The sequence below is a fragment of the Pseudopodoces humilis genome, chromosome 18 (assembly GCF_049639895.1).
Source record: "Pseudopodoces humilis isolate 2021_Gansu_Grassland_sample_001 chromosome 18, ASM4963989v1, whole genome shotgun sequence".
NCBI classification, from domain to species: domain Eukaryota; kingdom Metazoa; phylum Chordata; class Aves; order Passeriformes; family Paridae; genus Pseudopodoces; species Pseudopodoces humilis.
The window spans coordinates 8,911,291-8,927,967 of NC_142217.1; the positions used below are offsets into that span (position 1 = coordinate 8,911,291).

Here is a 16,677-nt window from a genome sequence, read left to right on the forward strand (position 1 = left end):
GCTTCAACTGTCTACTCCTTCTATTAGTATTTGAGTGAAGAAACAGGACCATATGTTTGGGTAAGTGCTGTCTTCACCACTTCTCTCCAGAAGTCAGGGGGTTATTTTGCTTTGGTTTGTTTTGGGTTTTTTTTTAATATTTTTGGTCCCAAGTATGTCAGTAGCATGCTGTGCAAAGAATTTCTGTGAAAGTGGTAGAACACTTTTTTCAAGTAACTAAACAAGTGATAGTCCTGTCAGTTTAACTGGTTGAGAAGTGTCTGTTTGAACCTGTCTTTTGCTAGTTTTAGTTGACAGTTCCAAAACCTTTATGTGGAACCGGCGAATAACCAGTGTTGCATCTTCACAGTCTCAGTTCCACATGTGATTTTGTGTTCCTCTATCATGCCTCCCTTATCAGTCTTTTACATACACTCAAAGTCTATTCAGTTACTTCTCATATTTTCATTTTGCTTTGTTCTCTATTCCTTTCCAATCTCTCAAGGATTTTTTGCCATATTTGAATGTTGAGCTGACTTCTTGGTAGCACTTGGTAAAACTCATTTGAAGTTGGTGCTGTTTTTCCCATGTGCATTATGATGCAGTTGTTTCCATGAAGTTCATCCTTTTTTGAATAGTCACTGCATAGGAAGTCTCTCCTCAGCTCTTCACAACCAGGCCTGATTCTAATGCTGCCAAATGGCTTAATTTTAGCAAATTCCACTCCCTCTCTGTTCAGCTGCTCAGATTGGTTTGAGTTTGTTGAACAGTGTATAGGTCCCAGTACAGATCAGGTGGGATCTGGGTGCCTTGTCCATTTCTGTTTTTCTTACCAGTTTTCTATGCATGCAAGGACTTAATTTCGTATTTCCAGAGATCTTGGCTTCCCTAAGAGTCTTTGGTGAGTAACTGTTGAGTTACATCCCTCTTGGAGATGGGATCAAGTTGATCTCCCTTGTCCCTGTAAAACTGTTGATTATGCTTTCTGAAGAATCAATAAATGCAGGAACTACTGTCTTGGTTAGCATTTCCGTGACTTCTCTGTACAGATGCCTTTTGCAGTCAGTTGTTACCAGATTGCTCAGGAAACCCCTTTAAATGTAGATGCAGTAGTGGCCACCTCCCTGTTCCTTTGGTGCAAAGGCAGTTTTAAGGATAACTCCCCAGAAGTTCACTGGTTTTCACTTTTGGGGAGTTGTATAGATGTCATCTAATCTGAGTGATTTTGTTAGTGCTTGTGCCTATTTGTTAAATCATCTACTGGTATTTTGATTTGAGGCAGATCTGATGTGCTGTCTGTCAGGAGGAATTATCACATTAGATCTTCACATATTCCCTCACAATACATGTGGATACAAAAATGTACCATGTTTTTCTTCTTTTTAGTCTTTATTTTTGGGTGCATCTTGCATGTCTGGAACACCTGTTAACCGTAGTGGGTGTCTGGCAGGCTACCTGATCCTAATTTCCCTACAAAGTGCTTTATCAGTTCTCAGATTTTGGCTGTTTCCAGTTCTTCACTTTTTTTAGCTTGACTTCTTGGACTTCAGTATATAAAATCTCTCCAGTGTATAAAATCCTTACTGTTTTTTTTTTATTATTTATCTGAATGCTTTAGCTTTTCAAAGGACACTGTCCTGCTCTTACTAGCCTCCTTATGGCTGTTACTTAAGTAGTTTAGGCAGTCTAGATTCTTTTTGGTCTTTCTGAAGTCCTTAGTAAATGCTGTGCATATGGTCTGAGCCTCTGGGATACTGTCTTTGAATAGTTTCCATGCTGCCTTCAAGGATTTTTGCACTTTTTAAAAGCATCATAATTATATATAATTCGCCTTTCTTTGAAATTAAATACAACCACAGATGATTTCTTGCTTTCAGAAGAGCGTTGGATCTTGGCATATTATGATTACTGTTCTAGAGCTCTTCAACAGTAATATTTTTGAGCACTGATCACAACTGCTTCCCAGCTTGCATATTCCATTCCCAGTACTGTCTCCAACTCTCATATGAATTAGGGAAATTTTTATGTGGGTTTTGAGAAACTTTCTGTGACTTCACCTTGTCATTATGCAAGCCACCCCCCTTCACACCTACAGTTCTGGGCTGTAAAGTTTTTGTAATGAGTTTACATGTTAAATTTGGGAGTGGGCATAAGGCATGACTAGAATTTAGCTTCTGTAGCCCTCAATACAAATAAACTGTATCTGAGGGGGCATTTCTTACCTTGATAGTTATCTAAGAAGTTTAAAAGTATGTCTCTTGATAACAGCACTGTCTCATTTATTTGAGAAACCATATTCTGTCATTTAGTGTTTCTACTGACAGTATTTTTGTAATACATAGTTTCTAGAATAATTACTCTTTAAAAGGTTTTATTTTCTCTCTGTAAATGTATTTTAATACCTGTTTTGAAGGTTTGTTTTTTTCCCCTGGTACTTAAAATTGCATAACTCATGACAGGTTGCCTTGGTCATTCAGCAGAACCTTCAATAGTCATATCTTTGGTAGACTCCCAGGTACATATGGGAAAAAGCAGCTGAAAGATATGCACATTTCTTTAGACTGAAATATTTTGTATTTAGACATAGAAAAATGATGAGTTTTCTGAGCTATATCTATTGATAATATTTTAATATTAACAAGGAATTATTAAGAATGTAGCCCAATTCCTTTATTGGTTTTCAAGTTATTTCAGGACTGAGAGTGATGGAAACAAATTGTAGCTGTTTGTGTTGTCTATGGTGTATGCATACTTGCTTCACTTAAGGGATTCAGTTTTCCTTCCTGCATAGAGCTTTGGGAAACCAAGGTTGTGCTTCTGTTTCAATTTTACCCAGAAAAAGAGTCACTGGCACACTTTGTAGGCAAAGACAACTAAGGGCAGGGAACCATGTTCCCATTTCCTCTGATTTTCTGAGAAGTGGTATTGATTCTCCTGTCAAACCCAACGTGACAATGAGGTAATTTTCGTATTTGTTACTGCCCATGATGGACTGAGCAGGCACTGGAGATACATCCATGTCCAAACTGCTCTGACACAGTAATGTCTAAAGAGAGGTTATGGACAGGAGTAACTTCCCATAACTAATTTGTTTCCATTAAATTCTGCAGAGTGTAGAGGAAGAAGAACACCAATATACCGTTGAACCCAACCAATGTACTTAGAAAAATTATAAAAAATCCCACCAGGAAAATACTGGAAATCCTACCAGTACTACATGCCTGTCAGAGGCCAGTGGGTTTTATGAGCAGTCTCAAAAGATGTGTTTGTGATCCTTGGAGATGGGGAAGGAAAAGAGAGGCGAAACTAGGAAAAGCAAAAGGGGAAGAAATGAAGGCACAGCAAGAGATTAGCTATTGTTCTTTAGAAGCTGAGAGATTCAGGGTAAATCCCACCTAAGTCCTTGAAGTGTCTTTTTGCCTGTGATCACAATACATGGCTGAGGTTTTCTCTGGTGAGTTGCTGCTGGCTTCTTCGGTCCTTCACAGAATTAATCCTTAGATAAAATTAGAAGCTGGCACTGTTTTTTCAGCCAATGCTACTAAAAATTGATCCTCTGTCTGTACTTTGGCATGCATGGGAGCAGAAAAAGAGTAGGAAACTATTGAAACTGAGGCATAACAACACGTTCAGAAGTTGGACTTCTGTGGTGATCAGCTGTGCTTTTAAGGAGGTCTGGGACCAAAACTGATTTGAAATAGGAATTTTCTGTTGATCGGTATGTAAGAGCAACTCCACAGACATAGTTTGTTCTTCAGAAATGAAAATCATATATACATCAGTTTATTGGAGAAGTCTGTCAACTTTGTTCTGCATTTGTGATTTCTTATTATGGTAAACTCTGAAAATTGCAAACAGCTTCAATGTCTATAGGGATGAAGAGACAATTTTCAGGCATTCTCAGTTTCATTCAATTTTGTGATGGAAGCAAGAAGACAGAAAAAAATTATTAATTGAATCCTAATCTTCTATTGTTTTGCCTAGCATGCGCCTCATCTAATATAACTATATAGCTTGTCTAAAGGCTTTAACATTCAAACTCCTAGTGAGAAGGATGCCTTTATTGTTATTCCCACAGAAATAATGATAGCCGTTGTACATGTTATTTAACTGATAACTTCAGAATAGCAGCTGGGACCTGGATCATGACTAGAGGATGGCTGCAGAAGCAGCTGTTGGCCCTCCCACCATTTGTGTCCAGTGGTGTGCGTTAGTTCCCCTCTGCCAGACTTGGGCAGACCCGCAGCATGGGAGCAGAATGGTCTCTGAGTCCTGCTCTTGAGATCCAGTGCAAAGACCAGAGAAGGGGTTCAAACAGGGCTTGTGGGGCCTCACAGGGCAGACAAGGTTCATTTGCTTGCCCGCAGTACCTGTTCTGTGGGTGCCAACAAGCAGCTGGTGAGGGAGAAAGGGAGGGTTCAGAATAATAATCTGAACAGGTTCCGTTGGTAAACCATTTCATGGTAAGGCAGAAGACTTCTGGATCCAACTTTGGTAGTGGGAGATGCTTTTCCCAGCTGTTTCTTGTTGCCACCCTCTTACTATATTGTTGGAAGAGCACTCATGAATACATAGTCCTGGGGTTTTCAGCAGAATTAGTGAAATTGCACTAGTAACAACACTTGAAACTTTAGCTGGACTGGTGTCATGGCGTGCACAGATGAGGAGAAACTTGGAAAAGCAATTCTGAAGACACACCAGTGAGGGCACTTCAAGAATTACATCCTGGGTGAGCTGAATTCAAAACAGACTTCAGATTGCCAGGTGCAAGTTCGCACCAGTGGCGGTGTACTTACACATCTGTCATCATGATATTCTATTTTTATATTTATAGTACTTAGCAGTATTTAAAGCACGTTCCTGACTTTAAGGAAAAAGTTAAGTTGTAAATCTAAACAGTGTCGTAACGTTATTTTCTTCCCATACACTTTGGTTTCATGGGAAACAAAATCAGTGAGTACCAATTGGTAAGTAATAAGCTAATGGAATTTGGTTTAAGTACTAGGGTTGTTTTTTGTGTTTCTGGTTGGGGTGATCAAATAACAAGACAAAGGTAGAAAATATTTATTCAACCTTACTGTTATTTTTATAACTATTTGATGAGTTGTTGAATACCACAGAAATAGCTATTGACTGAATTATTTGACTAAGACCAGTTAATTAAACTAACATTTTAAGTAAATGGTATTTATGTATTCCTGTATTCCTGATTCCTGGCTGTCTTCTGATATCCCTGCTTCACTTTCTTCATTTTATCTTCTTCTTTCCTACAGGAGAATATAGCATATACCTTTGCATCATTTTCAGTTCCTTTCTTTTTTCACCTCCTATCTCCTTCCTTTTCTCCCCACTCTTCACCACCTCCACCCCTGCATCTTCTGTTTCTCCTTTCTTCTGCCATTTCTTGATTCTGTCTGTGTACTGAACTTCTCTTTTGAAAATCATCTTATCAGTCTCTCTCTTTGCCTCACATGACCATCACTCACCCACTCAAACCAGAGCATCTGTGCACAGTCTTAGAAACATTCAGGTAGTTAAAACCTAGAGTGTTACTGCACTGGCATGAATATAAGTCAGGAAAATAAAATATCCCTGAACCATATATTAGAATAACCCCTAGTTTGGTTTTCCCACCTGCTCCCTGACCATGCATTGTCTGCTTCCTTGTGTATGTTCAAGTGTTCTATCCAGAGCTCCCTGTTCCTTGGGACTTGAGCCAGCCCTGCTGCCTGGGCCACCCAGCCAGGACTGCTCCAGGTGCTCCAGCTGTCTGTGGCTACCACCCACCATTGCTGGGGCTCTGAAAGGATAACACAGTCTGTCCATACTTGAAACACAGTCTTTAAAAAACAAATGCTAGCTCTTTTTCTTAGTCTCTGTAAAAATAAATAAATGTAACTATATTTTACTTAGGCTACTATGGTAAAAATACTGGCTTCAGAATAAAAAATACAAACAAGTAGATTTTGCCTAGCCTTGATTTATTAGTACTGTCTGTCAAGCTGCTGGAAGAGGGACTGGTATTAGTAGTCCTGCCATATTGTTCAAAGGTTTGATCTTTTTTTTCTCCACTTAATGAATAAATTGTGATACTTCTCCAAACCAAGTTCCTGTTTCAGACATTCCCTTTTTTCATTTTTTATTGTTTTGTAGAGGTTGTAAAGGGTTTCTGATGCAAGCTTCCTTAACTGACTTTTGCTATAGCTTTCCGCCTATAAAAACTGTAAGTTGATATCTCTGCACGAACAGTGCCTTTACTGCATCATGTAAGCTGCTTTTATGGCAATTGTATTTTTTCATGCAAGTCATAAAATAAAAACCTAAATTACTTTATGGCATTCAACTGGTTCCATAAGGCTTCTACTGCAAACTCATGGATAGATGGATCCTTTCACTTCTCTGAACAGTTGCATAACTTGAAGACTAAATTTTATTTCAGAATTAAAAGCCAATGAGTGGCTAGAATTGTCTTTAAAATACATGATTATTATTTAGAGTAAGTCAGTGCTAGTATATAAATAATTTTGTTTAGAAATTAAATGTTAGTTTAACTAAAGTGCCGAAGCTTTCATTTGGCAAAATGATCTGATACCATAGCAACAGATGACAATTACAAGCAGCTTCTGGGAGTTGCCAACATTCCTCATCCCTCACTCCAGCCTATCCATATCCATGGTGCAAGAGATGAATTCTGAGTTCTGTTTTCTAACCTTGTTTGAAAGAGACACACTCCCCTTCTTGAAAAGTGTGAAGCTTCAGTTCTAGAGCTTGTGGAAGGAAATCAAAAGTACATCCATGTCTTGGACATGCTACTTCTCTACTGTTACTAGAAGACTAGTTTTGCCTCAAAATGAATTTCAGATCAGACTGACATGATATGAGAGTATATTTATGGATTGTGTTTTAATTTTAAATCATTTTTATCTTTTCTTTTTAGATTCAGCTATAGATCAGTAGTAGTCAGTGAGTTTTTAACAGTTTAAATGCTGTTTAAAAACCTCCAACAGCAGTAAATGTATTAAGTCAAATAGAGCTGTCAAAATTAAAATATTCAGGTTGCAAATGAATGCATATAGACAGCTGGAGAAACCACAGTGTATTTGTGTTTATACTTCAATTCCAGCTTGAGACAAGTGTAGGCTACCCATTTTTGTTTTAAATTTGTAGCCAACTTGTTTTATTTTCCCAGTGTTGAGATTTCTTTCTGCCAAATGGGCTTGTAGTCATATATATCACCCTTTATTTGTTGTACTTGGTATTACAATACTGAGAAAGAAGTATACAAAAAATGGTACCAGTACAGATTCTGTCCTATCCTCTGCCTACATTGACTCTATCAATGGAAATTTGTTTCTGAGTGCTCACCTTTGTGTTGTAGGTCTTGGGAGCAATTGTGGCAGCAGTACATTTGGATTTTTTTTTGGATAGTTGCTGATGATTCTGATGTTGCTAGGTTTAGTGTTTGGTGGCCTTGGTCCTGCTGAGTAGCTTCAGTTCTGACTGCAAAGAATGTGCTACATCCAACTTTACTGTAAAGCTATGAGAACAAAAAACATCTAAGTCCTTAATAATTTAAGAAAAAGTCTACTAGAACCATAAAATGTGAAACTTGTGTATGTTTTAACTTGTTAATTAAAGAAGCAATAATTGGAATCTTAAAAGAGTCAGCTGAAATCTAATGTTACACACTTGTGCTGTGTTGTAGTCTCGTAATTTCCAGCACTATTTGCTGAATTCTTCACATATTTCTCCTCTAATCAGTCTGTAATTACTATGTGGTATAATTAGATTAATATACTTTCATTTATTACAACTACATGTTAGAGGAAAAATTTGTACTTCTCCCTTTGTATTTGTCCTATATGAATGAGTACAGAATTCTGTACTTGCGTTAAAGCGGTGTCAACCTACTGAGGTGAAGAACAATCAATTTAATGATGTGTGGAAGCTTTCATTCTCTTTTAGTCTCTACTGGGTGGTTTTTTTCCTCCTTTTTCTTCTTAGATGCTGAGTACCAATGGAAGGGGCCTTTCTACTTCATCCAAGGAGCAGATCCTCAGTTTGGACTGATGAAAGCGTGGACACATGGAGACACTAACAATGGAGATGATGAATGGGAAGAAGAAATTAAATTAGCAGAGCAAGCAGTGCAGGCTGTTAACAAACTAAACCCTAAACCCAAGTTCTTTGTGCTGTGTGGAGACCTTGTCCATGGAATGCCAGGTAAGGCAATTAAAAATGTAGAATGGAGATAGTAAATCAATTTTTTTTATATATATTTCAGATTGGCAATAAGGCTAATTTAATGACTTCAAAATAGTCTTTCATAAGTATCATTAGTATTAGGTCCTGTTTTGGTGTTTTTGCAGGAAAAAAACTATGATTTGTAGATGATTCTTGAGATATTATTCTGATTTCTTCATCTGGCTTCCTGTAGCATTCATCTGAAGGCTGCTTTCATTAATTAATTGTTTTCAGTAGGAAATTTTCTTTGAAATAAAGGTCTTCTAAACAGATTGCTTTGAGATGACAAAGAGGGGCTCTATCTAGGGGGAAACTAACGCCAAGAAAATGGCAAAAAATAGATATGTCATTTTGAGTACCTAATGTGAATAAGGCTCAGAGAATTCTTTAGATTTCTAGTGCTTAATAAATTAAAATACTTAAGTTTTTAAAATGCTAAAGGTCAGTAAGTTCAAGCTCAAGCAACTCTGTCCTGTGGCTGCGGGACTCTTGAGTGCAGTGTGTTCCTTTGTACACTGAGAGGAAGAACAACAAACTACCAGAAAGATGAATTACAAGAAAGAGAAGTACTTTTCTTAGAAGTGAAATTAAAAGTGGTGTTAGTTGCTGAGGAGTGGTCTGGAAATCAGATGTAAGCACAGTGCTTCACATTTTTTAGCCCTGATAAGCAGCAGAGCTGCAGAAAGCCCTGTCTCTGTCACTGCCAGCACTGCAGTCCACCCAGGGAGCCTGCAAACATCCTGTGCCTTGTGTTCCACTCTGCTTCACACTCCACCTGCACCTGAGGAGCTGCTTCCCAGCCCTTGCTCACGCAGCAGGGCTTCAAACACATTGGAGACCTTTCACTAATTCCTTCAGTGTCCCACAGTGTTAATTTTAAGACTTTAGCTGTCAAATTGATTGACAGTATTTATAGACTTTCTTTTGATCAGGACGCAGTTTTGCTGAAAGAGTGGGAAAGTGTCAAAACCAACAGATTTAAGCTTGGTTGAATCTACTGTGTAACACCTCAATAGCTTGATCACAAAGTATGCCACAATGCAGTTTTATTGGCTTACGTGCTTCCATTAATTTTGGAATCATCTTCCAATAGCAGATTTCTAATAAATGTTTTGATTAGGACTTCTAATTTGTGTAGGTGTTCCAAATATTTTTGTTTTAGTATCCCTTGTAAGAGGAAAAAAAGTCAGGACAAATGATGAGTGTTACACATCCTGTTGAAAAGGATCTTTCACTTAAAAAAATTTAAATAATCCTGGAGGCTAAGTTAGTTTCTTTTTACCTGGATTTTTCTCAAATACTCATAAAACAGTGCAAAGTTCTGAGTACTTTTGTCTCTTTTGACTTGAAACAACAAGGGCTTCTCTGTTGGTAGAGTTTGTGTGAACTAGAGCCAGCAGTCTTCTGACTTCCACTGAGCACTGAATGGCTGGATACAGTAAGTATTATTTGTGGTACTTATTGTATTGGGTTTGATTGGGGTTTTTTTTCCTAGCAGTGGTTCTCCATAGTCATTATTGTCCCTTTTGCCAGTGTATGTCTCAGACTTGGTTATGTTTTAAATACAAACCTGTCAGGGCTTTGCAAAACATTAGCATTATTCATTTTGCTAACAGACGTGAAAGAAACTGAGTGGATTGTACTGGTGAGATCACCTGCATTGTGTGATGGATGTGCTGTGCCTTGTATAAATATTTGAAGCTGCCTTGTGCAATTTCCAAGAAATTGCAAGGAAGAGCAGTTCATTACTCAGTAAACTTAAGGGTCTTTTCCAAGCTAAATGATTCAGTGATTCTGTGATTACCTCACTTGAGCCACCATATTTTAATTTCTCTAATAATTCCTTGGTGATTGAAATTATGTTAATAGTTTTCAAGCTTGCATTATCATGTAGTTATATAAAGTGGTTAAGGAAGTGCACTATTAAAAGGAATTGTAGAATATTCAGCTGGAACAATTACTTCATTATTGCCTTTGTGTTTATACAAATGCTTGCTCTGCCATGTGTTGATAAACATATAAGTACAATTTAACCATTAAGTTGTACATAAAAGTATAATTTTACTGCCCTCTGTCCTTCTGTCTAAACTGATGACAGAAATAACAGTGACTGTGGTGCAGATACCCGTGGATTAGCAGTCTTGGGCTAGTTGCATGAAAGGACAGGGAGATAATACAGCTTTTTATTGAGTGCCTGTCAGTAAAAAACAAGTGGGCAATACAGATCTTCCTCTCCTCTTAAAACATTTTGTCATGGAGTAATAAGGGTAAAGTTTTTGATGGACTGTTTTAAAGCATGCATTGCAGCCATTTAGCTGAACCAGTGTTGAAGGCTTTTGCAGAGGAACTCCAAGAAATCTCAGAATTCCAACAGCTCGAAGTGATGAACAGAATCCTGATCAGCTGGGAAGCAATCAGGCACAGCACTTGGAATCCATTACAGATGTCATTAGAGCAACGAAGTAATCATATCTTGATATTTAGCTGCTGATTAAAAGTAGTTTGTACTCTGAATATTATTTCCAGAAGTTTTTCTTGATTACATAATCAAGAATAGGATATCTATTCTTGGTAACACTAATATTGTGGTACAATCACATCAAGAATTTTAAGTGATACCTTATAGTGCAACTATGTACTGAATATAATTTCTGTGAGCTCAGTGCTTACACTTGGACACACCATGACGATGAAGGACTTCCTAATGAAGGCATTTGTGTGCATTAAGTATAATGTAATTTAGTATGACAAAAATGGTAATCTATAAAATATTGCTGCTCAGATTATGTGTTTATTTGACTACATTTTTCTAAAACTCTGGAAATTTATTTCTAAAAATGTTACTGTTCTCATATAAAGTTGGAACCTTCTGTTTGGTTTTAGGAAAACTTCCCATATTGTTCCATTACCAATACACCCCAAGCCCAATAGTCCTGCTCCAGTCCAACAGCCAGTTCCTCACCCATCTTGTTCTCCAGTCATCCAGAATGCAACATCCCAGCTCCACAGCCCTTTGATGATTATAGAGCAGTGCCTCACAGTGACATCACCCAGCGCTCTCAGTACTCTTGGATTCATCCTGTCAGTCCCATGGGGATCGCCTGGCTTGAAACTTTCTGTGAGCTGCTGCTTCCATCCCTGGTGTTTCCTGTGCTCCTTTAGCTCTGGGAGAGCATTTCAGTGCAGGGAGGCAAAAGGAGCTCTGAGTAACTGTCACTTGTCATTGCCTCACACAGCAGTGGGCTGTATTTTCTTTATTGTTTTATTGCTAAAGTAGCAGTAGAAGCTTTTGCTGCTCTCTGCTAGTTGCAGCCCTCAGAGCACTTTTCCTGACAGCAGCCCTGCATACCCAGGTACTTTTTCAGTATTCTTCCTTTCAAGTATGTCTTTGGTTCCAACTCCCTTTTATATTCTTTTTTCATTGGTTCTCAGGCATGAGTTCCTCATTTAGCCACATCATTCTCCTTATAGCGTACATTCTTCTCTCTCCCCATTCCATCCCTCAGTATCCAGAAGGATCATTCTTGTGTTTGTAGGAGCTTGTCTTTGAATACTTGTCAACCCTCTCAAACTCTTGCTTTCAGAACAGCCTTACATAGGATCTTGTAGCTGATCCCTGAATAAGCCAGTCTGCTGTCCAGATGTGCTCTCTGCCTTTCCTGCCCCAGCTTGGAGGCTGCTACAGCCAAGGCTGCCAGGATTAGCATGTCCCCAGCACTCCTGTGTTTGTGAGTAGTAGGACCAGGAGAGCCAGGCCCTGGTTGGCCTGTGTCAAGGGATTGTCCCAGATTGCCTCCTGGGTCCCAGATCTCCTGGATTGCTGTCAGCAGGTGTCAGGGAGCTCAGTATCCCATGAGAGCCAGGACAAGCTAGAGACTTTTTCAAGTTACTCCTAGGAGACTTAATCCATTATTTTGCCCTTTTTGGGTAGTCTGTAGGAAAATCCCACCTTTAGTGTCTTGAGTTCTTCCCTGATCCCTGAACTCAAGTTCAATGAGGCTGGTGTCTGTTCCATAGAATAGTGCCCTCCAAACATGGGGCAAACTCCCCCACCTTTTTTACCTGTCCTTCCTGTTTCAGTTTAACATGGGGATTGTGCTTCCTTCTCCATCCCATACCTTTAGTGTAGATTGGTGTCCAGGAAACAGCGTCAGCATTTCAACACCTTTTGTTACAGCAGCAGAGAATTCAGCTGTTAGCAGCCAAGGTCACCCTGCTGAAGCCACTGAGAAACACTGACTGTGAAGCTGAGAATCCAGCAACTATTTTTAAGTGGCCAAATTCCTTCCAAGGAAATTGTTTAACTGCTTTTTTTTTAATGATGCTACTGCTATCAGTAACTTGATAGTGTTCTAGTCAGGAAAGTTACTCATGGGATATATTTAGTCCAGGTGTTTAATTTTTTTTCAGTAATTGTTCTGGCTAAACAGGTTAAAGAACAAGACAGCAAGTCTTTTGCAAACTTACTTAGCTCTGACTGTAATAAAATGTAGCTATTTAGAGACTAAATGAAATGAGACTTATCTAATAATGTGTAGAATCACAAAAAAACTGATGGAACTTGATTAAGCTCGATCTGTTAGCAGTGTGATAATAGATCAGTGAGCAAGTAATGTTTATGCTTGCCGTTTTAAATTCATTTGTGTATATTTTAATTACTAGAAATAAAAATCACTGGAATTGACTATTATGGCACTTCAAATACACTGTGAACACTTGTACTAATTCTTTTAGTTAATATGAAGGTATAATATATACACATTCCCTACTCAGGTCATGCATGCTCTATAATCTCACACCAGCCTTTTCTGTCAATTAAGCCCAAGCAGTGACATTCTTCTATTTTTTTCTACCTTTGTTTAATATTATATATTATTTGTTTAATATTATTAAATTGTTTAATTAAGGGTTTTCAAATAATTACTTATAACATGTTTCACTATTTGTGCTTTTATAAATGTATCTTTTCTAGGTGGAACAAGCTAAAATATCTGATTGAAATAATCAGCTTTACAGAGCTGCAGTAACAATATTTAGTCATGTTTTCTTAGTGGCCCTTGGTGTGCTTGCTGTGTCTCTCATCCTCTTTGCTGGGCCATACTTGGATTATAAGATCTTCCAGGACTGTGTCTGTTACATATTTTCATGTTTTTACTGTGCCATCTATATATGTGTTTCAGGCTGTGAGCCCAGGCATGTGTTGTTACTGTGAATAGTTTAAACAGGAGGTGACAGAAAAGGCCCTGACAATAGACAAGCTGAAAACAGAGGTGCCCAAACTGTACACAGCTCATTGCTGATGTGTTCGTGGTTATTGAGGCACTGCAGCCTTGAGAGCTGCCAGAAGATTACTTTGTGTCATAAGGGGAAAAAGCAGTCGGGGAGGGGCCCAGAGGTGCAGCAGGTTGCGCTGGTGAAAGGTACAGACTTTACCTTCGACGTCTGTCATTCTGTAAAAAGCAGTCATGAATTTGGGAAAGAGTTGTCACTGACATCACTGTGGGACTGCAGGAGATGCAAGCGCTCTCCCTGCCCCGGTGTCCTTCCTCTGTCTCTCTCCCTGCTTTCTCTCCTTCAAGCATTGTGGGCCCCTGCCTACAGCCAGGATGTGTGGCTGTCCTGCTGGTGCTTCCAGGGCCCCAGCTCTTCAGGGACATTCTCCAGTGCCAGTCAGCTCCCCCTGCCTGCGTGCTGTGATCTGTGCATCTGTGTGTGTATGCATATGTGCATCACTGGTTTGCGTTTTCCCCAAGAATTCGCACGTTCTGCTAATGCTCTTAACTCCTCCATAGAGCCTCAATAAGGCACATCAGCTCAGTTCAGCTAATTACAATTTTGGGCAACAGTATGTTCTTTATGTGAAAAACAAAACTGCTGGCTGCGTGTCTCCTCAAAATTATATACGCTGTCCTGTCTCACATGCAGTGTTTCTTCTTATAATAAAACAGGCAATGATGTGCAACAAGATTTTAAAAACATGTGCCAAATGTTGGGATTCTGAGTTCATATTTAGACAGCAATTAAGTGACAATTTTTCAAATCAATACTTCTCCATTTGACTCCTGCTTGACAATTTGACGATCAGAATATGAGATGAGATGGGCATACTGGCTTTTATACAATTAGTCCCTTTTATCAGCTCTGACACGTCCGCAGAGCAGAATGAAGTTATTTACATTCAGAATAGACAAGCTACAGAGCTGAGGAACATCAGAGTTGATGGTTCTGGTGGCCAGACAGCGGTATGGCTTCATTTCTGTTTATAATCACTGTAGCATTTGAAGGCATTCTCTCTCCCGGGAGAATCACAACTGGATTAGCTTGAGCTTCTTTCACATGTCTAATTAGATGTGCAACTGCCATGGTCCAAAATATTTGGTTCTTGTTTGTGTTAAGTATGGAGTACCTTAACATGATTCCCTCCAAAAGTGTAGTTTTTATAGACAATAAATCTTGAGACACAGGCTGCAGCATATAACTGCAAACACTTCACAGGGTAACTCTAAAAAAAACCTCTTTAATTTGCTTAATTTTCTAAACTCAGGAAGCACACACCATAGCAAATGTTTCTAGACGAAGCATTATTGTTTAAAACCCATTTGTGAATGTTCTGAATCCTCCTACTTAAAACACCATCTTGGGCTGGTCAGGAGAGGTCAGTGAATACTTTGTTCGTGTAAGAGGTGAAGTTGGTACGTCCCAGAGAGTCCTACCTGTTTTTTGATCTGGGATCCACTATACAGGAACGTTGAGGAAATGCCCAGTTTTATCACACTTGATAAAGTCCACAGTCATTTTCCCATGTGTGTTCTTCCTTGTTAGGAAGTACTGCCCATCTGTTTGCTGTGGAGAGCTGTAGGTTTGCAGCTGCTTTGCAGCCAGCTGAGCTGTCCTTGGCAAGGTGGGTGCTGCACTCGTGCTTTATTGCGTCACGCGGGACTGGCATGGTCACACTGCAGGCACTGAGGTGTTGGGAGCTGGAGATCTGCTGCTGGTGGGTTTTGCACATAGGATGAGATAGGAATGTAATGCTGAAATCTGCATGCAAATGCACAAGCTGCCATTTATACATTTGTGAACTGAATAAATTACAGAGAAATGTCAAGTCCAATTCAAGTTCTTAATGCTATATACAGTGATCTGGTAAGACATTCCACAAAGCAAAATATCTGTGAACTGCATTTATTACTGCTTTTAAACTACCATTAAATAACCAATTTTGTTAAAACAAAGGATAATTAATTTTTTTAAAAGAAAAAATTGGCCAGATAAAATTAGGCTGCACAGCTAGTCCTTATGTGAGGCATGTCTATAAGGAGATATTTTGTCAGGTTTTAATTTTAACTAAAAATATAATAATTTTTAAAAAAATGCCTTTCTTGTCCAGAAGGCAGGAGCATGAATGCTGATGTTTGATTTTTCCATGTAACGGGCATATGAGCAGGTTAAAAAATAGTTTCTTAAAATACGGTTCTACTTTTAAAAATGGCTGTAAGCATTTCACCTTTACTATATTTGCTTTTTTTGCCATTTGGACCGGCTGCTTGGTTGACTAACAAAAGCAAGTTTGTGTATTTTTTTAACTCCCAGCAGTGTGGCACAGCTGGGGAGGAGGCAGCTGTATTCCAGTGTCACTTGCAGTTTCAGCAGAATTGTCAGCTAAATCCCAATTCTGGAATCTTTGTTCAGTGGAGAATTGTAATAGAGCATGAAGTAGAAAAGACACAGATTGACTTTTTAGGTGCAAGGCAGAAGCAGAGGCTTTAAAATGTTTATGTTGAATCAGGGTAAAGGGTAAATAAAGGTTGTGTTTGTTAGAGTGCAAGGTAACATTTCTATTAATATGTCACTGCCTGATCAATAGGGCAGTATTCAGGTGTGACCTAATTTCCTGACCACAAGGTAGCTTAATCTAAATAAGCTCACTGCATCTGTTTCTTCTGCTGTTGTAACCTAACTCTGATATTCTTGGTAGGATGGAATCCAAACCAGAATTATTCTTGGCTATTTACTTCTCCAAACTCTTACGCCAGTGTTAATTAATAATGGCTAAGAATTTGGGTAAGTAGCGTATTATTTGTCAAATATCTAATAATAACAGCTGTTTAAAGAAAGGCCACTGCAGTTGAAAAAATAAACATTTTGTAGTAATTATCTGATTCTAGTAAAACCTAATGGAGCGTTCAAAGCCTCAAACAGCTTACTGTGAAATTAAATTTGCTCTAATCAGCCCAGAGTAGGGAAGCATCAGATATCTCAACACAGGTCCAACAGGCTCGTATTGCAGAGACATCACTGGGCTGTCAGAAGCAAATGTTTCATCTTCAGCAAGTATATATTTATTTGTATTATAGACCTTGTTCTCTAGTCTAGTCTACAGTTGAATTTAGAAATCCGACTGGCAGATCAATATCTCTAACTATTAAAATCTTGGAGGTGTAATTAGTTACACAG

General features: G+C 38.7%; 1 protein-coding gene across 3 annotated transcripts in view; it reads left to right on the forward strand.

Annotated features, from left to right (window-relative positions):
* CPPED1 (calcineurin like phosphoesterase domain containing 1) overlaps positions 1–16,677 on the forward strand; it is a 40,594-nt gene that overhangs the window by 2,090 nt on the left and 21,827 nt on the right. For all 3 annotated transcript variants that reach the window (XM_005522900.3, XM_088064385.1, XM_088064386.1), the window contains exon 2: positions 7,984–8,202. In XM_005522900.3, the coding sequence (XP_005522957.2) occupies positions 7,984–8,202 (219 nt within the window). The remainder of the gene's footprint in view (positions 1–7,983; positions 8,203–16,677) is intronic.